The sequence below is a fragment of the Lactuca sativa genome, chromosome 8, assembly GCF_002870075.4.
Source record: "Lactuca sativa cultivar Salinas chromosome 8, Lsat_Salinas_v11, whole genome shotgun sequence".
Lineage (NCBI taxonomy): Eukaryota > Viridiplantae > Streptophyta > Magnoliopsida > Asterales > Asteraceae > Lactuca > Lactuca sativa.
The window spans coordinates 109,902,842-109,927,524 of NC_056630.2; the positions used below are offsets into that span (position 1 = coordinate 109,902,842).

A 24,683-nucleotide genomic window follows, 5' to 3' on the forward strand; every position below is an offset into this window, starting at 1 on the left:
GTGCACATACAAAATTCCCATATTCATGTTTACATGCCACAAGGGCTTGAGTTGTTTCCTATCTTTCAACTCGTGACGTCGGGAGAGTTGCAGGAGGAGGAGGTGGAAGAGTTGAAGAAAGACGATGTCTGGTTCCACCATTTTCTAAGGAAGGGAAGACATTTTTACCTTGGCTTGAAAGTGGAAGATCATCTATAGAAGATTGAGGAAAACCACTTTCATAAGAACGAGGAAGACCATTATTATCTTGATTTGACATATGAAGTTGGGAAAATAGAGAATTCAAGTTAGTTGATTTTAGTCCTTAATTATTAACCCATAATTAAATCAAGGCTAGAATCCATTTTTTTATTCGAACTTTGAAGATGGATGTTGTAATCAAATTCGAATCTACTTTAGGTAGGTAGAACATTTCACCAATTTCAATCACATGAAACTCCTAGATCTTCTGAGATTCATTGAATCTTATCAATAACATGTTTAATATCGATTATGCTCTTACCAATTATGTCTGGGAAGTCTAGGATCACAATTAAGATGTGAATAACCATGTAACCTGCTTGACAACCTCGATGTCATTTATCATCTCGAATTAATGTGCTGGTTAACCACACACACTCCATCAATAATGATATTTTTTTTATTTGTCCATGCCCTCAACATTATAGTCCCAAATTAGTGTGCCGTTTAGCCACACACGCTCCACTAACGACATATAAAGAGTGATGTGCGTTTTCATCGATTGGCATACAATTTCACATTTTTCCTAAAGTAACTAGAGTTGAGATTTATATACAACATTCTAGTACATTAATAGCATTATAATTTTAAGAGGTTATGTCTTGTTAAATCTTTTCGGCTAAAGACTCTTCACCATACAAGGGAACAGTGGGTGAGAGTGGACACCCAATGACGGTCATTTTATAGGTCGTTTCCTTATACCCCCCTTATTATATGTCTTCGTGAATGAGGCAAACTAGCAATTTGACTCACTTATCTTCTACATATATTAAACTTTTAATCATATATAGTATATGGTGTATTTTAAAACTTTTCAAAATACTAATTATACTTTTAATAGTTAATTAATTTTAATTAATTAATGATTTACCAATTATCCTTTAATTAAATCATCAAGGATTTAAATAATTATCTTAAATTAAACAATTAATAATATAATTCAAATTTATATCGTTATGGATTAAATAATTATCTTCAATTAAACATATAATAAAATAATTCAAATTTGCTCATTATCCTTATGGAACAAATAATTATTTTTAATTAAACAATTAATCAAATAATTTAAATTTAATCATAATTCTTAGGGATTAAATAATTATCTTCAATAATTCAAATATAATCCTAATCCTTATGGGTTAAATACATATCTTCAATTAAATAATTAATAAAATAATTCAAATTTAATCATAATCCTTTAGGATTAAATAATTATCTTCAATTAAACAATTAATAAAATAATGCAAATTTAATCCTAATCCTTAACCCTTTAATCTTTGAAAATTAGGGTTAGGTTTATCAGGTTTTAATTATTCAAATTTTAAGGCATTTAAAATAATAATTTACAAAACAAGATAAACCCTAAAGGAACCCTTCATTTTTCGAAAATAGGGTTAGGGAGGCTAGTGTTTTAAGAAACCCTAGCAAAGTCGAAAGTGTCATGGGTTAGAGTTTATTTTCGATAAACCCTAATTCTTTGATCTATTTAGTTTATGCACAATCAATAGAAAATGATGGCTCTGATACCACTGATGAGTTTTCTAGGTTATAAAAATTACATAATAGCGGAAAAATATTTAAACCCTTAAGTTCGCATGCAACCTAGAAAGGATCTATGTTTTCTCTATTGATAGCAACTACTATGAATATCAAGAAACCCTATGAGAGAGGCTACGAAATCGAAATTCACATCAAATTAGGGTTACATACTTTTTAATTATTATCATAACTAATCAAAGAAGATTCCTTTTTCAAGATCTTGGAAAGCTTTCACCAAATGAATGGATGCCTCTAATGGCTTGTACCCAAAACCCTAGTAGCATGAAGACTTGAGGAAAGAGGAGTCTCGATGAGAATTTTGGCTCTTCATAGAGTGTATATTGTATGTGAAAATATGATGCCAAAGGACCCTATTTATAACTGATAGGAAAACCCTATAAACCCTAATTTGAAATAAATTATTATTTCAAATCCAGAATTATCTATTTTCCTAATTATCGATAAGGAATATTACAAAAACCCTAAAAAAAGCTCATTAATTTCGTTCAAGGGGTTGGAAGGTTCTAGAATACCTTCTTGTTCATCTATTGAACAATTACAACTTTAGTTCTTGCACTTTTAATTAATCCAATTAATCTCGAAATTAATTCCAATTAATGTGAGAAGTGGGAAAAGTTATGAATACTCAAGCGTATCTGAACCAAAAAAAGAAGTTGTAGAAGAAGATGAAGAAGTTTTGGTTGAAGAATAAGATGAAAAGATAAAGAAAAAGAAGTTGAAGAAGAATATGAAGAAGTTTTGGTTAACGAAGAAGATGAAAAAGATAAAGGAACAAAAACCCCAAAACCAACCAAGCCGAATCTGAAACCAGCCAGGCCGAATCTCAAGGAGTATAAGCCAGTTGTACCGTTCCTATCACGACTGAAGATTATGAAGCGAGAGCAAGAGGATGATGATATCATGGGAATATTTCATAAGGTTGAGGTAAATATTCCACTTTTGGATGTTATAAAACACATCCCTCGTTATGCCAAATTTTTAGAAAAATTATGTGTTTCAAAGAAAAGATTTTAAACTAGCAAAACATTGAAAGTTGGTGAAAACATTTCAGCTATTTTGCAAAAGGGTTTACCTCCAAAGGCAAGGATACAAGAGTTTTCTCGATTCCTTGTAAATTGGGTGACCTTAATTTTCCAAAAGCCATGCTTAACCTTAGAGGTTCAGTCAATGTCCTTCCCTTTTTTGTTTTTGAAAAATTAAAATTGGGAACTTTAAAAAAGACTAGGACTATTATCCATTTGGCTGATCACTTGACAGTACACCCAAAAGGTGTACTAGAGGATGTTATTGTCCAAGTGAATAATTTGATCTTTCCTGCAGATTTTTATATTATGAACATGGGTAATTTGGACATATCAGATACAAACTCTATTATTTTAGGTAGGCCATTTATGAAAACTGCAAAAAACAAAACTAAATGTTTTAATGGCACAATTTCAATGGAATTTGATGAGGAAGTGGTTAATTTTAAATTGAATGACAATGATTTTCCAACTAATAAATTCTCTGTTAATTATCTGGGTACCAACAGTCCTTTATCTGAGGATTGTTGTGAGTTTTCTAATGTTTTTATGCAAGAAAAATGTGTAGACAAATATGATGGGTTTTAGCTATAAGAACATCCTATGTGCTCATACAAACCCTAATGCTTGGATCTATGTTTCTCTATTGTACATGCAATTCATCCAAGACTATAAACCCTAGATCTAGAATATGATAATCAATATAACATATAAATTGTTATGTAGCAATAACAATCTCAAATCCTTCTTGTAATGACTTTAGAAAGCTTAGAGTCACAAATGTCACTCCTCTAATGGTTCACAAACACCAAGAGCAAGAGGATGAAGAAGAGAAGAGAAGGAGGCCGCCCAAAACATGTGGAAACCCTAGAAGAAAGCTTGTCCACGTTTTTGGGGCATAAGGGCTCTATATATAGTGAGGCTATTAGGGTTATTTAACAAGGAAACCCTAATTTGGATGCTTAAGCCCTAATCAACCCATGGACTCCTTTCCTTAAAGCCCTTGGACGATTTCTAATAGGTTTCCCCATAGAATTCGTCCACTCCTTAATATAAGGCAATCCATAGCCCAAATTGCTATTATCTTATAATTACAATTCCAGTCCCTTAAGTTAATTAATCTCTTTTAGTCACAAACTTAATTCTTATTAATTCTTGACTAATATTAATTAAACAATATGATGTCTCCTTTAATATATTATTCTCAAAATATATTAATAAATCATATTTAATCCTTTCTCTCCATAATTCATTCTATCAAGTTGCTTTGGTGAAGGCAACCCAAAAGGACCATGCACCATCGGGTCAAGTACATACCAAAATAGTTATGGACTTAGACACTAATCCAACAATCTCCCACTTGGATAAGTCTAATAACTATTATGCGTATGACTTCAGATCCTGATCCGCAATCGTAGCTTTCCAAAGCCGCTGTCAACTCTGATCCTATCAGATACGTGTGTCCTTTAGATAAGGGATCATATATTCCTCCATTCTAGATATCATAAGACATGATTTCTAATCATTCTCTATGTACTATTTCTCGACTTCCGATTTATGACGACTGCCTAATTGAACAAATCAAATTAGCCCTAGCCCGGCCGAGCATTTACGTTTGTCATCACTAAATCATCGATAGGCCCAAAGATATCGCTTTTATCCTGCTTTGGATAAAAGGAATGGATAAACTTTGATTCAATGCTCGCTTGCACTCACCACCGAATCACACACAATAATATGTTTTATGACACCAAGTTACTGGTGCGTTTACATATTATCAATGTGCAACCGATTTGCAAGATACACCTCATACATCTTGGTTTCAAGAATATAAGATGTTATCGTCTCACCAATCACTCGTGATACAATTCATGTAGTGATCCAAGTGAGCGTGGGTTTAATCCAATGCTCAAATCATATTCATAAGCACTCATAAATGTTGTAGCAAACATTTGCTTATGTCTAATACTCTTCAGACAATCCACACACCAATTCACGACAGTCTTTATTCATACCTACTTCCAACATATGAACGATTGTGGCCCGTTCGAATAATTTGACTGTTCTAAACCAATTAAATTATTCAGGAAGTCAAAACATGCAAAGTGAAACACAAGAATAATACTAATCCCATATGGCCTCAAACCTTTGAGCATAAATAAAACACCTTTTATTTATCACCATATCGATTACTCATTATTTGTTGTTTCGGGTAATCAACTTTTCACTTGAATTATTACAACACTTGTCCCATGCTCTTAGCATGCACACAATGTTTACCTATGGTTCTTACTTTGTGAAATAGATCAAATGAACACATTTCCAATCATACTCATTTCACAACTCCCAATCCTTTTCACAAGTGAAAGAATATCAAATTCTTGCCACTTATGGAACATGCTAGATTCTAACATTTTATGCAATGATCCTTTTGTAATTTCATAGCACAAAAGTCACAATGACTATTGCCAATGATATTACAAAGTTCTCTATCAGAGATTGTTACAATACAATTCCTTAGATATGATGTCTCTCACTCAAATTACATTCCTTTGAACATCCTTTTGCATAAAAGTTTCTAATCTAGACATAGATTTTCAATATTCAATTCCCAATATGGAAAACTTTCCATACTTTCCATATGACAACTCATTATTAATATAATCTTTTTTTATTCATAATAATGTTGATATGGTCCATCCAATACTATATTTCCAACTACTCACAAGCGACCAATCCTAGGCGAACTTTGGATTGTCCTTCGATAGTTGTTTAATTATCTTAGTCAAAACCGATTCTTGTCCTTTTTCCCTCTAAATGCGCTAGACATTTGGAAAATTTTAGAATGGTCAAATATTATAGCATTTGCAATCGATCCTATACCCGAAGCGTATGGGACACGATGCATGATGTCTTGCATAAAGATTTGAGACTTTATCAATCTTCTGCCGTAATATTTTATGTGCTACGTTCTCAAAATTCGAACTATGAAGAGGAATGCCGTAATCAAAATCGAAATTTGAGAACACACTATGTTTCCTTGACTAAATTATTAACATACCAAAACCTAAGCCTTTATATTTGAAATGAAGCATAATATTCTCTCCCTTAATTATAGCAAAACAACTATTCAACCTTTACAACTTTGCAAAGTATGACTTTTGTTTTTCTTTAATTAATATTGCTAACTTGCAATACTTTCCATAATAATCATGCAATCATAACATTTATGCTCCCACTATCATGATAATTATTATAAACATAACACTTATGCTCCAACTAGCTTTGACATGTATTTAGAAACCAGCTTAACTTCTAGAAAAACAATACTTATTGAATTTCTTAAGTTCATGTTTCTAATACCTAATGCTTTGATAATCCTTTATCTAAGCTTATACACCTATCCCTTAGATAGCTCATATGTGTGTCTAAACAATTTAGACTAATTGCCAAATCTCACAATTCGAATCATGGAACGGGATACCGTAACCATAATCGAATTCGAGAATACAATTTCACAATCACTATCTTCTTAAAATCTCTATTAGTGAAAGCATTTCCTCACAATCATTTTCATGAAGGAGGGAATCTTCTGACACTTAGATTTTAATGGTGTATGTGTTCCTATCCATGTGAATCTGTCAAAACCCAAGTTTATGACAAATTCAAACTCATATGGACCGAACTTTCTTAATCTTGATTTCTTGGTTTATGGTAGAACAACTTCCCACCATGTCTTCCAAGTAGTTAAGCAACTCACCCTTTCCTATCAATGTACTTTTCATTGATCAAGGTGCCTGACTTTTATGCATTCGAATGAGAACTCATAGGGCTCACATGCATAGTTAACTCAATTGGAACGGCACAGAAACAATATAGTGTCAACACGATAGGTTGTAAACCTCAACTCGTGTGCTAGTGATGATCAATAAGGTCTAATTTGATTTGTTCTTGAAACCTTTCAAGACCATTAAGACTCCCACTGACTCCTCGACATATAAGATTCTCTTGTCAATAAACATTTCTTGACAAACAAATATTCAAGAGTTAGTGTAGTTTTTATCAAAACACTTCATAAATTGGTCCTAGTTGGTCTTTGTCTTATGCAAGACATCACAACTTTCCAATTTCAAATGTGCAAGAATAAGAAAAACTTTTTCCAAATTCTACATTTGATGAATGTTATAAACCTTCTTAAGACTTGTCACTCAATATCACAATCTTAACTCTAAGACTAGTTTTGGAACGAAGTATGATTGACTTCTTGATTTAACCATTTCTGCAATTCTTGATACCTCTTCTTAGACATGCAATTGTACTAAGACTCACTTAGAGGATCAATTGAGATATGGTTCTTAATCATTAAGACTTATCATAAAGCATAAAATGTACTCTCCCTTCTTCTTAGAATGGAGAAACTTTTATCTTTCTGCCTACTTGATTCTTCTTATTCGTTCTGCTATTGATTTAAACTTTTTCAATCAATTCAGAATTACACTTAATCTTATAAGTATAATCATATTTACTAAACCTTTAGTAAATCATGACGAATATCTTTGTTACTCTTATGGTGGACTTGATCAATACACAACTTTGTGTACTCGATCTCCTAGTCCTTCACTTGACACTTTGTCAATGAATTAGTCTAATTTCCAAATATGAAATTTCTCATTCATTGTGCAACCAAGTTGCATGATTCCAAGTTTCTGTCCAATTGAAACTTGGGTGATGAGAAACTCTCCCTATTTGGTAAATTCTCGACATTTCCACAAACAACATAATTAAGAATCAAATCCATTATTGCTAATATTAGAAACCTTCAAACATCAATTTTCATGCATGACATTGCAAGGATAAATAAATAATATAAAATCAAAATTTATTTTATTGCAGAAAAATTTGTCCTTACAATGCAATTCATTGAAAAACTATGCTAATACATCTTTCTTAACAATCTAATTCTAACTCTAAGTAGCAGCTCGAGAATCTAATCTTCAAGTAATGCGATCGAAATCCATTCCTTCATGGTTAGATTCTGCTCACTTCTTCCCTCAAGCTTCTTTTCCTTTCTTCGATCCTACAAAACATCAATCTTATTATATATTAAGAATCTAGAATAGAAGCTTAAAAGAGTTAGTTAATGGATTTTACCTAAAGCAAAGCCATACGTTTTGACTCTCCCATCTCTTAGATCTCTTAGGTAAATAGGGCAGCTTCGTCTCCAATGCGCCTTCTCTTGGCAATAAAGGCAAATTGACTCTTTTGGAACAGGACATGGAACTACTTCAGACATTGCCTTTCTCTTATGATCAAACCTTTCGATCATAGCATGTCTTTCCTTGCCATTGTCTATATCCATAGAGGTCTTGAAGGTAGATTCACCAATCAACTTTGCTTTTCTTTTGTGCCAAACCATTGTTGATTCAGTAGCAATAAGCATATAGGTGAGATCTATAAGGGTCACGTCACAGTTCATCATATAGTACTCTCTTACAAACTCACTATACGAGTTAGGAAGTGACTGAAGAACCCAATCAACAACCATCTCCTCACAGACAACGGATCCCGACATTCTTAACCTATCAATGTGTGACTTCATCCCTAGGACGTGTGCACACACCGACTTTCCTTCTTTATGTTTACTTGCCAAAAGGGCTTGAGTGAGCTTGAACTTTTCAAGCCTTCGAACATGTGGGTTAGGGAGAATAATTGGAGGAGGTGGAGGAAGAGAAGCATGATCTCTTGTTCCTCGATCGAATCGTGGAATATCATCTTCATGCGGAATGCTTGTTCCACGGGATTTGGAAAGACCATAGTTGTCATACTTTGACATCTACAAAACGGGAGAAAACAAACTCAAGTTAGTTGATTGATTGAGTCCTTAGTAAATCACCCAAATGAGATACTAAGGCTAGGACCCAACACAATATGCTACAACCTAGAAAAGGGATGTCGTAATCTAGTTGCAGAATATTTGAAGGTAAGTGAATGACGATTCACTAATTTCCACCACGAAAAACGAAAAAGAAATTTAAGTTTTAAATTTATGAAAACTCCTAGATCCTTTGAGATTCATTGAACATTTCAATGGCATGTTTAAATCTCGATATGCCCCTGTAGTTTGTGACTGGGATGCCGAGGATCACAAAGCGGGTGTGAATAACCATGCAAACTTACATAGTGCCCTCACATGTTACAGTCACCTATTCGATGTGCCGGTAAACCACACACGCTCCACCGAACTATGAAAAACATTGAGTCACCGTTTGCTACCTTTGCTTAGAACCATTTAGTGTGCCGGTAAACCACACATGCTCCACTAATGTCTTCGCAAGGGCACAAAATGTAATTTCATGGAATTGCATCAATTCACTTTTGCCTAAGTAACTAAGATTGGGAATTTATAAAACATTTAGTTACTTTTGTACTTCATTATACTTATAATGGAAGGTTTATGTCCTATCCTACCCGTTCGGCTAACGACCCTAAACTAGTCAAGAGTGTGGTGGGTAAGAGTGGATACCCATTCAATCGCCATTTTATAGGCAATTTCCTTAAACACCCCTTATAGACCAGCTTCGTGAATGAGGCCTACTAACGGTAAGACCGACTTTACTCATACATATATATAATGTTAGACTTTTAATGTTATATATAGTATAGGGTGTATTTTACACTTTTAAAATACTAGGAGGTCAAATTTAACAATTATACTTTTAATGCAATTAAATTGTAAACCTAAACTTTTATGGATTTATTAAACCTCTTTTAATTATACACCTTAATTAATTAATAAAACCATAAGGGTGTGATATAAACTTTTCAAAACATCACTAGGGTTTTAGAATTTAACATTGCTAAATTAAACTTTTAATAAACTTTTAAATTCCAAAACTTGAGGGCAAGTTTTGAAACATTTCAAAACATTTAGGTTTAGAATTTAAATATACATCAAAATTAAACTTTTAATCAAAATTTAAATTCCAAAACTTGAGGGCAAGTTTTGAAACCTTTTCAAAAACATTAGGGTTTCAACTATTTAAATTTCAAAACTAAACTTTTGAGTTTAAATTTAAACTATAAAACCTAAAGGGGAAAAATTGAAACTTTTCATAACACAAGGATCAAATAACAAATAATATAAATTAAACAATTAATTTCATCATTATCTATATTTGACCTAATTTTCAATTACTTGCAAAATAAGTTACCCAATTAATACAAATAATCCAATCTTTATCATATAAAGAAGTTATTATCTAATTAATTGGTAATTATCTTGTGTTTTGGCAAGGATATTCATTAAGAAACAATAAAATTCGTATTTTATAGGTTTAAAACGAATATGGTAATTATCCTTAAGCAAAACAGCAACAAAATCCAAAATTTCCTCTGTCTGACGCTTCGACTCGCCGAGTCACACTTTGGAACTCGCCAAGTAGGGCTGACTCGCCGAGTCCAGGTAGTGACTCGTCGAGTCAGGTCAAACAGTAAGCCAAAATTCGATTTTCAACCACATAATGCATCAATACAATAGAAACCAATCTAGGCTCTGATACCACTGATGGGTTTTAGCTATAAGAACATCCTATGTGCTCATACAAACCTTAATGCTTGGATCTAGGTTTCTCTATTGTACATGCAATTCATCCAAGACTATAAACCCTAGATCTAGAATATGATAATCAATATAACATATAAATAAGGGTTTAGATCATACCTTGATTGTTATGTAGCAATAACAATCTCAAATCCTTCTTGTAATGACTTTAGAAAGCTTAAAGTCACAAATGTCACTCCTCTAATGGTTCACAAACACTAAGAGCAAGAGGATGAAGAAGAGAAGAGAAGGAGGTTGCCCAAAATGTGTGGAAACCCTAGAAGAAAGCTTGTCCACATTTTTGGGGCATAAGGGCTCTATATATAGTGAGGCTATTAGGGTTATCTAACAAGGAAACCCTAATTTGGATGCTTAAGCCCTAAGCAACCCATTGACTCCTTTCCTTAAAGGCCTTGGACGATTTCTAATGGGTTTCCCCATAGAATTCGTCCACTCCTTAATATAACGCAATCCATAGCCCAAATTGCAATTATCTTATAATTATAATTCCAGTCTACTCTCCATTTTTGTGTGTTAAGAGGCTTGGAAAGTGGATTTTGTGAAGAGAGCTGGAAGTCTAAGGAGCTTGGAGCAAGGAGAAGCTTGTGGATCTGATTTCTACTTCATCTTAGCATCATCTTGAAGGTAACAAGTCGTTACCTTGACTTATATCTAGACAGATCTCTTCATGCAAAGGTTTAGGGCTATTTCTAGTTTGTTGTGGAGTTATTTATGGTTTTGGGCATGATTTGAAGTTGTAACTTCATATCTGGACTCCTCTAGCCCCTTATAGTCATAAAGTTCTAGTCTTTAGCAAGTTATGGCCTTCTCCTTACCTAAAACTTATTCTTTAGCTTGGTTTTGGCCTTTAAGACCTTGCATGCACGTAAAGTTTGCAACTTTACGTTATAACTTCACCTTTGGAAGCTAGATCTACAATTTTAAGCTTTGGGGTAGCTTAAAAACGTCTGAATGGGAAATGGACTGAAGGGACTCGACAAGTTGCATGGTCAACTCGATGAGTCTGATGAAGATTGGCCGTTTTTGGTTTCTGCATGGACTCAACGAGTCAGTGAGATGACTCGACGAGTTAGTTAGGGTTTTCCCGACATTTAGACACCGCATGGACTCGACGAGTTGTCTGGAAACTCGGCGAGTCAACTAGGGTTTTCACGATTTCTCCAGTTTTGGAAGAACTCGACGAGTCAGTGGGCTATACTGATGAGTTGGGTCAACATGGACATTTGAACCTGACCATTGACTTTGACTTTGACCAAGGGTTGACCCGTTTGACTTCTGGGGGTATTTTAGTAATTTGAGAATTTAGGAAAATGGGTCATTAGTGGATATACGTGATTGAGTTTGGAGCTGTATTTGGGGAGTTTGACATTTATCATCCTGAGCTACTTGTGAGATGAGTTGTCCTTACTATACTAACAGGGTCAAATGCACCAATGCCAACCCTTTTTGGATTTGTATCCGGGTTTATTGCATGTTGATATGCTAGTGACCTGTTAGGTCGGTATCCTGGTATATAGGATGATGCTATGCTAGTGACCTGTTAGGTCGGTATCCTGGTATATATATGATCATGTTATGTTAGTGACCTGTTAGGTCGGTATACTGGTATATAGGATGATGCTATGATTAGTGATACGTTAGATCAGTTTGACTGTTATATATGCTAGCGGATGATATTTATGTGCGCATGATTTTTTGATTTGGGGGTTGGGTTGAGGCGGATCTACTTTGTGCTAAAGGCCAACATACCCAGGGTGGACCGGATAGACTGCAGTCCCGGTAGGGCATACTAGTCAGGCCGTAGGCCAGGCGAGTGGTCCAGATAGGCTGAAGGCCCTAAGAGGCGGTCCAGACGTGTCGATGGCTCGGAGAGCAGTCCATATAGATTGATGGCGCTGCGAGGCGGTCCAGTCAAGCTGATGGCTCATTATGCATGTTGTTTGCTTATAAGATACAGTTATGGTTTGTATGGCGTTGGTATTTTGGGGGAACTCACTAAGCTTCGGGCTTACAGTTGTTGATTTTGTTTCAGGTACTTCTGATGATCGCAGGAAGGCGAAGGCGTGATCATGCACCTCCTTATATTTTTGATTTGATTATGAGATACTCTACATGAAACATTTTGAAATAAATTTGTAATAATTACTGGGTTTTGAGTGATTTAAAAAGTTTTAAATTGGCATGATTTTTATGGGTGTTACAAGTTGGTATTAGAGCCTTGATTTGAGTAAATTGGAGGAAACACTCGTGTGTATCTAGTCTCAAACTAAGAACAAGATTTTAAAATGAATTTTCAAATGGTTTTCAAAATACTAAAGGAGGATGCAAGTGTACGATCAGCCGAAGCCAGTAAGTAGACCCCAAAATACCTTACGGATCATTTGATTTTGTGATATGTTAGAACAACATGCTAGTACTAGGCTAGGGATCTTCAGGAATTGCATGATAGAATTGCCTGATTATATGATGTCTGGTAGCCTAGGGTCTTTCCTTATATGAAATTGACATCATTACTATAGTTGCTTAGTGTAAGCATCACGGCTGTAGAAAATTAAGATCATATAGCCTGAGAATGTTTGGTTTGGCCTTATTTTTTGTTCTTGTTTGATGAAGGGCTTAGGGTAGGATCATTTATTCGAACGTCTATAAGGTCCATCGTTATGTATGTCTAGCTTACACGAGTGTTGCAGGGTTGGTGGAAGCTTCATGGGTGGGTTGTGTGGGGTCAGTAGCCAGTTATGAGATATTTAGCCTTCTTCTAGGTGCGAAGACTGAGCGCGCGCCATGCTTATGTATATTGTTAGGGCGTGGTAGTATGGGCCCGTACTACTGAAAGCACAGGACCCATACGTGTAGCAAGGAAGTCACAACCGCTAGGGCTTTGATTGGAGTTGGTTCCCGGATTATTATATGGAATATCAGATATCTTCTTGGTGTATTTTCAGCATGGTGGTTACTAGACAATCTGTGACTGGATCCGGATCAGGATCAAGTGATGGTGGTCAGGAGGGACCGACAGTGCCCAAGGTCATTGTTCAGATGAGGTCAAATGAGTTGGGCGCCAGGATTTGAGAGATCTTGCATGATGAGGTTGCTACTCTGTTCCGGGCACAATTTTCAGATATGTAATGGTCTATTAAGACCGCCATGGTTGAGTACTTTGCCAAGCACTATACAACCATTGCGGAGACGGCTGCTGTAATAGCTACAACAACTGTAACGGTAACAGAGGGAGGAGCCAGTCGGGATTTTCAGTACCGAGACTTCGATAACATGAGGCCCATGACCTTTGATGGGACTCAGGATCCGATCATATCCATGAGGTGGCTATTTGACGTGGAGGGGTGTTTCTTCCCGTGCTCATGTCCTGCTGACCAGAAGGTCAGATGTGCTCTGAACCTGCTGAGGTATGGGACAAAGGACTGGTGGAGGTTGATGATTAGGTCGTATACTGATGATCAGAGAGCTACAGTTACTTGGGAGTAGTTCAGGGAGATGTTCCGCACTTGCTACATTCTGCAAGTTGAGCGCGAGCGGCTGTCACATGAGTTAGTGGATCTGAGACGGGGTACGGAGACGGTGACGGAGATCACCCGCATGTTCACTGAGAGGGAAATGTTTTTCCTTGAGTTTGCTTCTGAGCAGGTTTAGATGACACGTTATCTGAGCTTGCTCAAGATTAACATCCGTCAGTTTGTTGCTACCCAACGTTGTGATACACTGTTGGAGTTACAAGAGGTCGCTAGGCGACGTGAGCTTGAGATCGAGTTACAGTTTTAGGATCAGAGGCAGGCCCCAGTGCAGTCGCAGCCGGCCCCAAGACGGTCTAGGACAGTTGATTCTAGGTCAGGAGGCCAGCAGGCCCGCACCTGTCGCAAGTGCGGGAAGGGTCATTCGAGGGTTTGCAGATCGAGCTGTAACGCCAGTGTTTCTCGGCTAGGCATTAATGATGATGTAATAGTCTAGGTTAACCTTTTTAATCGTTGTGAAATAATAAAAATGTATTATTTTGAGTGTTATGTGTTTTATGCTTAATTGTGTAACCTAAATGAATTAAGAACAAGAATAAGCGTAATAATAAAATATTAGATAAGCCCGATATCTATGAAGGAAGTTGTAGTGGTCATGACTAGGATTCCAAAATTATAAAGAATGCCAAAATCCGAGTTATAACGAAGGAGTTATGACGTGTCGAAGTTTCGCGACAGAACCGGTATGACACTGTGTGACGTAAATAGTGAATTTACGATAGAGCAATATTTAGCCTTAGTGATCTAAACGAAAGTCGTAGAATACGTTAAACCGAGAGCGTGCATAAAAAGAACGTCTAAATCTGACTTTGTATGAGGAAGTTATGATTTTTGGAAGTTTCGACTTAGCAGTATGCAACCCAAAGTTCGAATATGAGATCAAGTGATTTCTAGCTGAAACAATCTAAATGAGAATTGAAGATCTCGTTAATAGTAGTCCAGCAGTAAAATATAGAAGAAAACGGACGTCAGATGAAGGAGTTATGAATTTCTAATGGGGTTTTCTTTTCCCGACCAACTATAAATTATATAATAAAAATTAAGTCAAAATTTGTCGACGGAGTATAAACGAGAGTTGTAGAGCATAATCTCACCTATGCGTGGATATAAAGAACATCGAAAACGAAGCTCGTATGCGAGAGATATGAATTTATGAAGTTCGGAACACAAACTTCGAGGCCTGTGTCAGAGTTCACGACGCCTTCCGGAGGAAGTGGACTGATAACAAACGCAATGACCTATGCCTGACCAAACTCACAACGTGAATTTTTGATATTCACGACGTGAATCCAGAAAATCATCCCTATAAATAGAAATTGAAGGGTAGTCGATTTTGGTTGCTACTTTCTTAATCTCTTGCTCCCGATACCCTCTCTAGTTGTCTTGAAGTACCCCTGAAGCCCCGGTATCATCCTGACACCCGAAGCAAGTCCCGAAGCCCCGAAGATCCCGAGAAGAAAAGAGTTTTCGAGCCGAAGCTACGCCCACGAGAAGTCCGGTGTGTGGAGATATCCCAGTTTCACCGAAGAATACTACTTTAAGAGCCGTAGTCTTGTCCGATAATCTTCTTATCAATTGAGTATGTAGTTGCTTTCTTCTAACACATAGATATGAATTAATCTCTATAAAATACATGCTATGTGTTCATATATTATCTGTTATCTGGAATGAGTATTGGATGGATATATTATACAGGTTTTAAAGCTGTATAAGTATATATATATATGTATGTATGTGTGTGTGTGTGTGTGTTATCTACAAAAATTTTGGGTATAACATGGGTAGATAGTTGATGTGTGATGAAATAAAATGATGAGAGGCCTCGATGATGAAATAAAATGATGAAAGTGTAGTGGTGTTGATTATGATGGCATTTACGGAATAAGAAAAGATCTAGTCAATCATCATGTAAACTCAAGAACACAAGGAGTAAATAAATCTGTGTAAGCTCATATTAGATCTAGAAAGGATATACAATTGGGTTTGTACATAGTTTATCTCTCTAGTCTAACACTCCAAATGGTTCTTAACATAATGGGAGTCACTCACTTCCTATTTATACGAAAGACTCAACCTGTTTACACATACAAGAGGGTAAGCCTAAAACACTACATCCAAGAGTGAGTTTGCACCCTAACATTCTAGGATTGGATGTCCCGACTTCAATCTCCAACGAGCTAGCGCGATCAAGACTAAACTCCCCCTTGAACATTCAAACTTCAAACGTTTAGCAATGATTATGTTGATTATGTTGACTAATTCATTTGAATCAAGATATTCGTCAATTTTGACAATTCCATAAGTATATCTATCATCCGGAATTTTGTCAAACGCAACAATATTTTTCTCACAATCATACGAAATATTATCAACCTTCGCTCTCTCATATGCTAGAAAAGGTAATAATTTCCTATGTTGTTCCTTGCTAATTTCACACGAATGATGCAATGCAGTTAACTTGCCATACAAACGTTTAGCAGAATTACAATAGATATTTCTTTGAGCTAATAAGAGTCTTACATCACTAGATAACGAATCTCTATCACACATAATGTTTGTTATTTGCAATTCTAAACACTCTATCTTGACAGCTTTCGAATCTAACTTCTTCTGACTTCTAACAACTGATTGCTTAATTTCTTAGCCTCATCACTAGCAGAAACAACCAAATTATCAAAATAAGTAACAGTATCATGTAAAGCAACAATTTCGAGTCATATGCACTCAAAGGAATATTGAAAGATTGAAGAATATTACGTACCTTTGTTGTGATTGGAGACTTATCAGCAGACTTTGACACAAAGCATCGGCTCTTGACCTCTTCGTCTGAATCTTCCTCCAGCTTTGTATACATGGCCCCATGCTTAGGATTACACATTTCCTCATCATCGGAGCCTGAAGACCAAATTTGATATGTGCCATCATTCTCATGTTCACCTTCAGCCACCAAATACAAATTTTTCGCCTTCGTACGCATCTCTTCCAACCTCTCCACATAATATGCCTCATCCTTTATTCTATTCTTCTTTTCATCCTTCTTGCGATGCATGCAATCATTTTCTAGATGATTGGATCCATTGCAATAATGACAATCCATACCAGAATCTCCTTTCGGTTTCTTCTCTATCTTTTCCTTAGCACCCTTCCCATCATTCTTCTCAAACTTTTTCTTCTCTTCTCCTGCAGCCTTGTTCACAAAACTTCCTTTTCCCTCACTTTGTTTCACCTTCGAATTAAACGGTTTCTTAAAAAACTTTTTGACTCGATTGTTTGAGTAAAAACCTATTGCGTCATCATCCGAATTCATGATAAACCCTTCTTCATCATCAGAATCACCTTTTTCGATTGCTTCCTTTTCAGACACTTTAGAGACAAGTGCTAATGGACCTCCCAAACTAAGCTTCGACTCTTCTGACATTTCGTTCACTTCACTTTTGTGAGTTTTCAGTTGATTGTACAAATCATTCAAAGAAGATGTGTCGAAACTCTGTTGATTTTTCACCATCATGCTAACACTCCTCCATTCTTTAAGGAGTCCCATAACAAAGGTAAGATTGAATTCCATGGCAGACCTTGTGATTCCATAACGATTACATTTGTAAATCAGCTCGTTCAGCCTATCATAGTAACTTTCGATCGTTTCACCATATTTTTGCTTGAAATCCTTCAATTCAATCAAACATTGCTTAACTGAATTGATTTTCGTCTTCTCGCTACCTTGAAACTTTTCTTTGAGATTATTCCAGATTTCTTTAGCAGTTGTACAACTCTTGACATAGTTATACACAACTAGAGGCAATGCACCATGTAACTCCCTTATGCATCGTTTCTCAAGTTTCTTCATTCGATCAGATTGATTTTCCACACTCGTAGTACAAGATGACGATCCAATAGGTTGAATATTTTTAGGAAGAGTAACATTCCCTGAGATGCAAGACCAAAGCTCTTCATCGAGTCCATTCAAATAATCTTGCATACGATCAGACCACTGTTCATAGTATTCTGGAATAAGCATGTGAATCTTTGTTGAAGATCCTAGTAGATGAGAGTATGAAGTCATCGAGTTGAGATTGAAGTTCGCCATTGATGTACGGAAGAATTTTTATAAGTATTTTTGAGAAATCAAAGAGAATTTGAAAGCAAATTGCTGAATTGATTAACAAAATCAAGTAGAACACTCGATTCAACAAATTAGTTGCGGAATCGAATCACAACTGAAGATCTAGAACGCCTTTTCACGTCAAAAGGTGCGGAACTTTTGAACCAGAAATTTGATTCAAAAACCTTTTGAATCAGAGTGAAAAACAGATCGCAAATGATGATTCTTTCTCTGATACCAATTGTAGTGGTGTTGATTATGATGGCATTTGCGAAATAAGAAAAGATCAAGTCAATCATCATGTAAACTCAAGAACACAAGGAGTAAATAAATCTGTGTAAGCTCATATTAGATCTAGAAAGGATGTAGAAATGGGTTTGTACAAATTTTCTCTCTCTAGTCTAACACTCCAAATGGTTCCTTACATAATGGGAGTCACTCACTTCCTATTTACAGGAAAGACTCAACCCATATACACATACAAGAGGGTAAGCCTAAAACACTACATCCAAGAGTGACTTTGCACCCTAACAGAAAGGCAACCACAGACTCTTTCTAGACTATCCAGTGGAACGCTGGCAGGTTCATAACCTGTAGGTGTTGTGAACGATGTGTTCACCGGTGTACTCTATCCCCCTTATGGTTGCCTTTAGGACATCTATTGTTGAGGAAACCCCTTTGCAATAATGTCCATCCAGATCAAAAAAAATCCTAGACTAGGACCCTTGTGATAGCTGTTGTTTTAGGGACGTAAAGTGAGGATAATGCGCATGGGTAATCGGGTTATTTTTGGTTGGTGAAATTGAATATAATTATTTATTGTGGGTTGAAAAACCTATATGCTCACCATGCTCCCAAGCCTAACCCACTCAGTTTCTTTGTATTATAGGTAGTGGCACGAGAGCATAAGTTGGACATCTTGTGAAGTTTCTTTGATTATAGGCCAGTAGTTGTATGTAACCGTTGTAAGGCTTATAATGTTCCATTTATGCTTTTGGTCTGTATCAGAACATGACATCCCGAGTTTTGTTATATATGAAAAATACATTTCTTTAAGGAATACTTTGATAAATTTTATTTATCATGTTTTGTTTTGGGAACAAATTCAGCAACTCTTTTAATCAAAGGATTACTTTGAAAATTATTTTAAAAGCATAAATTAAATCGGTCTTTTATGGTCGTGATTTTGTGGATGGCACCTGTGTGCCGCAAATGCGGCAAGGAGGGGCATTTTGCGAGGGATTGTAGCCAGCCAGCCCCGGTTCAAGATATGAGGATCTGTTGTCACTGCCATCAGGTTGGTCACGTGAAGACCAACTGTCCACAACTCGCTGCCAGGATGGCGCATGCTCTAGCGTTGGCTACACTGAGGATTACTGATGGGAGTCAGGGTAGAGCAACGCCCCCGAGGGCTCAGGCACGCGCCTTCCAGCTTACAGCAGAGGAGGCCAGGACAACACCAGACGTGGTTGCTGGTATGTTTCTATCCCTTATCTTACTGATTATATTTGTTTTATGCTTATATGTGTTGTACCATGTTAGGTACATTCTTAGTGAACTCCTTACTTGCTTTGGTATTAGTCGAATCGGTGGTGAGTTGGTCGTTTGTGTTTCAGTCAATCAATAGGGAGTTCGGTTTGCTAGTAGGAGAGCTGGAGTGTCCATTGGAGATCTTCGGGGTATCTTTCCCGATAGACTTGATTCCAATTCCCATGGGGATGTATGTGTGATTGTGGCTATGGATTGGCTTAGTCACTTCGGTGTCCAGATCGACTACGAGGGTCAGCGGGTGGTAGTTCGAACCCCAAGTGGGGGAGAATTGGTTATCTTCGGTGAGGGCACCAGGTCAGGTTCAGGGTTCTGCTCAGCCGTCAGGGCTCGACAGTATATTCAACATGGGTGTGCGGGTTATCTCGTGTATGTGGTGGATACACGGCTTAGGGATTAGACCACGGTTTCAGAGGTTCCAGTAATCAGGGAGTTCGTCGATGTGTTTCCGGAGGAGTTACCCGAAGTGCCTTTGGAGAGGCATATCGAGTTTAAAATCGAACCATTAGATGGCTCGATACGACGCTTTGTAGGCGTCAGAACTATTAATGACATTAGTCACCCATAGGCATACCAGCCCAACTGTAGCGAACAATCTCAGTGCAGGATTGTCAATCCCGTATAGATCTATACACATTTGTCTCGCTCTCTGTCATGAGATTCTGGTTATAATATCAGGACTTTAATAGTATTGCCTAAATTAATAAGCAACTGAACATTGTCGCACAAAAATCATATTGACGATTACGTATATAAAATGAAGAAAAGTCACTTTGAAAGAAATGAACTGATAGTATGATTCCTTTTCTAGTATACTTGAATGTAAACTATTTATATGAGAGTATACCATTAAACCTTGTATAAATGATTAGTGAAAATAGCTTGAGAGTTCCATAAATTATACCTATTATAATTTATATGTGTGTTCTGCTTGATATGTAATATTCATGAAAGTACCCCGTTTGATCGGCATGTTAGAAAGGGTAAATGAATCTGATTGAAATAACTTATATATATATATATATATATATATATATATATATATATATATATATATATATATATAATTGAAACAACATTCGGACAAATAATTCTACCATAAGCCCACATCCAAATAAGGAAAATGAAATAAAGCAAATTATTAGTCCTAAGCCCTTATTAATATTCATGAAAGTACCCCATTTGCTTGACATGTTACAAAGGATAAATGAATCTGACTGAAATAAATTTTTTATATTCATATATATATATATATATATATATATATATATATATATATATATATATATATATATATATATATATATATATATAAAATTAAAATTGAAACGACATTCGGACAAATAATTCTACCTTAAGCCCACATCCAAACAAAGAAAAGGAAATAAAGCGAATTATGAGTCCTCAGCCCTATATATATATATATATATATATATATATATATATATATATATATATATATATATATATATATATATATATATATATATATATATATATATATATATGATTTTGGCAAAATTTATGTTTATTCTTTTAAAACTTTTAAAAGAGCTCGCTAATATTTAAAAGAGTTTCAGTAATTTAAAGTCATTTTAGTAATATTTAGAAAAAATTTGATGGTAAACACAATATTCTTGTGTCAGACTTGTATCCCCCCCTAAAACAGTGAAAAATAGTAAAAATGCAGGGGTATGAACTCACCTTTTGTGATTTTCCGGGTGTAGATACGGTGTAGTTGCGTTAATTTCTCAAGCTAGAACCCGCAATAAAACTGAATCCTAATTTATATTAATATCAAAATCAAGTATAAATTAGATGTTATAGTAATGTTTAAAGTGTTAAACAACACTTAATTAGTGTAAGAAGACTTACAATAACCCTTTGAATAGTGTATGGATGCATTTCGTGTTCTTCGTGAAAATTAACTAAATTGGGTGTTTTCGGTCCAATATAAGATGATTGGAAGGTTCTTTTGAAATGAAAACAAGATCAAGGAATGATACTTGCATGATTATAAGAAGAACCAAGTGATTTCTGCATGGAATTCATGAGAAAGAAGTGATTTCGTATGTTCTTAAGGAGAGAGGGGAGGTTTTCGGTTGAACTTCTTGAGAGAAAAGGTTGAGATTTCGGCAAATGTGTGTTATAATGATGATTTTTTTTCAGTTCTAGTATATATATAAGGATCATAAAGTGTGGCGGTTAGTGGTTTGGTCAAGAACACAAACCGAGGTAGATGTTTTCAGATGGGAACTCAAACCGAGGAGGATAAGGATGCGAGGACGAAACCCTCCGAGGTGGATTTCTACTACTTCACACTTTTGCGGTCCGAGATTTCTTGGCCGTAAATAGTTTGCGGTGCGAGCTTTCGGTCCGAGGGAATAGCCTATGCGAAGTTTTTGGTCCGAGAGAAAAGAGAAGGTTTTCGGTGGGAATTTCCTTAGGCGGGATTCCTCGGTTCCTTGTATGAATTAACTTCTAAATTGACCAACACTTTTACCAAGTGTTCATATGTATTAAATATATTAATTTAACTTTATCAAACTAACAAATCAATAAGTTTTACTTTAATTTGATATGTTTGACTTTAGTTGACTTTCCTTGACTTTTACAAGATTGAAAATAACAGGTTGTCACAAAATTTAACTACAACAGCTTGCCAAGATGTGGCCATCCTTGGCCACGCCATGGCCACCAAATGACAAAATAGTCGAGTCTCAACACATCTGTCACATCGTGGAGAGTATGGTCACGTCGTGGGTAATGGGCTCCCCAACAACTTAATGGATTAAGTCGATTTCCTTGATCTTATGGTGCTCCAAATCCCAGATCTGGTCCATTCCAAGGTGCAAGTGGATAAATTTTCCTACTTTATCCCTTTAGATTCTCTAAGGGATAGAGATCCTATTTCGAAATCTAAAAAGGGCAAGAATAGAACTTGGCTTAGCCTATTAAACACTTTCTCTTGAAGACTACTAAATCCCCATTTGCAGAAGGTCTCTAGCATCAAATACCAACATAAAAATCCTTACTTTCTAGACATGCATGTCCAATGCATATCTTGGACTCTCTATTAGGTCAAAATGAGGGTTTTCAGCCAAATCTTTCATGCATGATTCTAAAACTCAATGCTATTCCAGATCCTAAGCATCTAAGGTCCAAAGTGACTTGGAGATTTATAAAGTTGCAAACTTTATGAGATCTCACCACCCAATAATCAAGAATATGAAGATTAAGGCATAAAAACCTAGATCTATGCACAATAAACCAAAAAGCTTGGAACATGGGGACTTACAAGTGTCCAGAAGATGCATAATAAGATGGTTAGAACAGTTGCTTGCAGAATCCATGCCTAGAAGTCGTATCCTTCTTCTTCAATCCCCAAAAATCAACACAAAAAGCTTAGAGAGCAAAACTGGAGGCTAGGGTTTGCTTGGAGGCTGAGACTGAGCAACCTTAGCCATCACATTCCCTTAAATACGGTGCAAAACCTGGATATTAGGGTTTATCATTAAACTTCTGCAACGTCGTGGCGGCCATTTAAAACCCGCAGTACAATGACCATCGCCACGTCGTAGGATGACTTCTCCAAGACGTGGTACTGCCCAAAATCCAAAAATATAATAAATTAAAGTACTTCCAAGAATCTGAATGTTACAATTATCCCCCACTTGAGTTAGACTTCATCCTCGAAGTCCGCTGATGCAAAAAAAAACTATGGATAATGTTCCTTTATCTCTTCCTCTGGTTCCCAGGTCCACTTGGAACCCTCCCGATGCTGCCACTGGACCTTGACCAAAGATACCACCTTGTTACGCAAGGCCTTTGTCTTTCTATCAAAAATTTCGGCCTTCATCTTTCTATCAAAAATTTCCACTGGTCTCTCAACATAGTTTTGGCGATCATTAACCTGAATATCATCCAAAGGAACAACCACTAAATCCATCAGTCACACACTTCCAAAACCGTAAAACATGGAAGGTGTTGTGAATCTGACTAGCTCTTCAGGAAAATCTAGCCTGTAAGCTACCTTTCCAACCCTGGCAACCACTCGAAATGGTCTATTATACTGATACCTTGAAGCTACTGATTCGCAACGACTATCTTTCTCTTTCTAACTGAAGACCCAACTACCAGTGATAACCAAACAACCGTTGAATCATCGAACTGTACTCACAACCAACTCCCTCAATATACTTCAGGAACCCCTCACTTCTAAACTTTTGAAACCATACTCTAAGAGTGGCGATCATCCGTTCATCGCACCTGCCCCTAGTCCCTGACTAGGAACACCATCAAAACATGCAACAAGAATACTCAACTTATAAATTTGCTGATGAGACCTAAATGAAAGTTAATTGATTGCATACTAGACTAACCAAAACACTCATTTGGCCAAACAGCCCTGCCATCCTCTGGCCACACTCGAGTCTACCCTCGATTCGCTTATCCCATAACAATGCTCGAGCTTACCCCCAATCTTATAACCATTAATTGCACTTGGGTTTACCCTCGATCTGATAACCAATAGCTATGCTCGGGCTTACCCCCGATCTGATAACCAATAACTGTACTCAGGCTTATCCCCGATCTGATAATCAATAACTGCGCTCGGGCTTACCCCCGATCTGATAACCAATAATCGCGCTCGGGCATACCCCCGATCTGATAGCCAATAAGTGCACTCGGGCTTACCCCGATCAGATAACCAATAAATACGATTGGGCTTACCCCCGATCTGATAACACATAACTGCGTTCAGGTTTACCCCCGATCTGATAACCAATAACTATACTCGGAAAATAAACAAACATGAACATTGGGCCCACAACTTTTGTCTGAAATACCCCTACAAGGTCCTCAACATAAGCCCTGATTGCCTCCTAGTCCGCATCATGAGTCTGGAATATCCTTCCTAGCCCTCATCTCATGTCTGGAATGCTCCTAGTATCTTGGCCTCCCAAAAGACTATTGATCCCAAATATGCCAATAAGACTAAAAATTTTGAGACCTAAAAGTCTCCATCAAATGACTATCGGGTCCCGCCCATATGAAACATA

At 36.5% G+C, this 24,683-nt stretch overlaps 1 protein-coding gene across 1 annotated transcript; it reads right to left on the reverse strand.

Moving 5' to 3' along the window:
- Positions 1-16,605: 16,605 nt before the first annotated feature.
- Positions 16,606-18,057, reverse strand: LOC111893181 (uncharacterized). Its single transcript, XM_023889250.1, has one exon. The coding sequence runs from the start codon at positions 18,055-18,057 to the stop codon at positions 16,606-16,608; it is 1,452 nt and encodes a 483-aa protein (XP_023745018.1).
- Between the last annotated feature and the right edge of the window lie 6,626 nt (positions 18,058-24,683).

Bases quoted from the DNA above. Each gene is read 5' to 3' on its own strand.
- LOC111893181 (XM_023889250.1), bottom strand. From the start codon at position 18,057: ATGGCGAACTTCAATCTCAACTCGATGACTTCATACTCTCATCTACTA.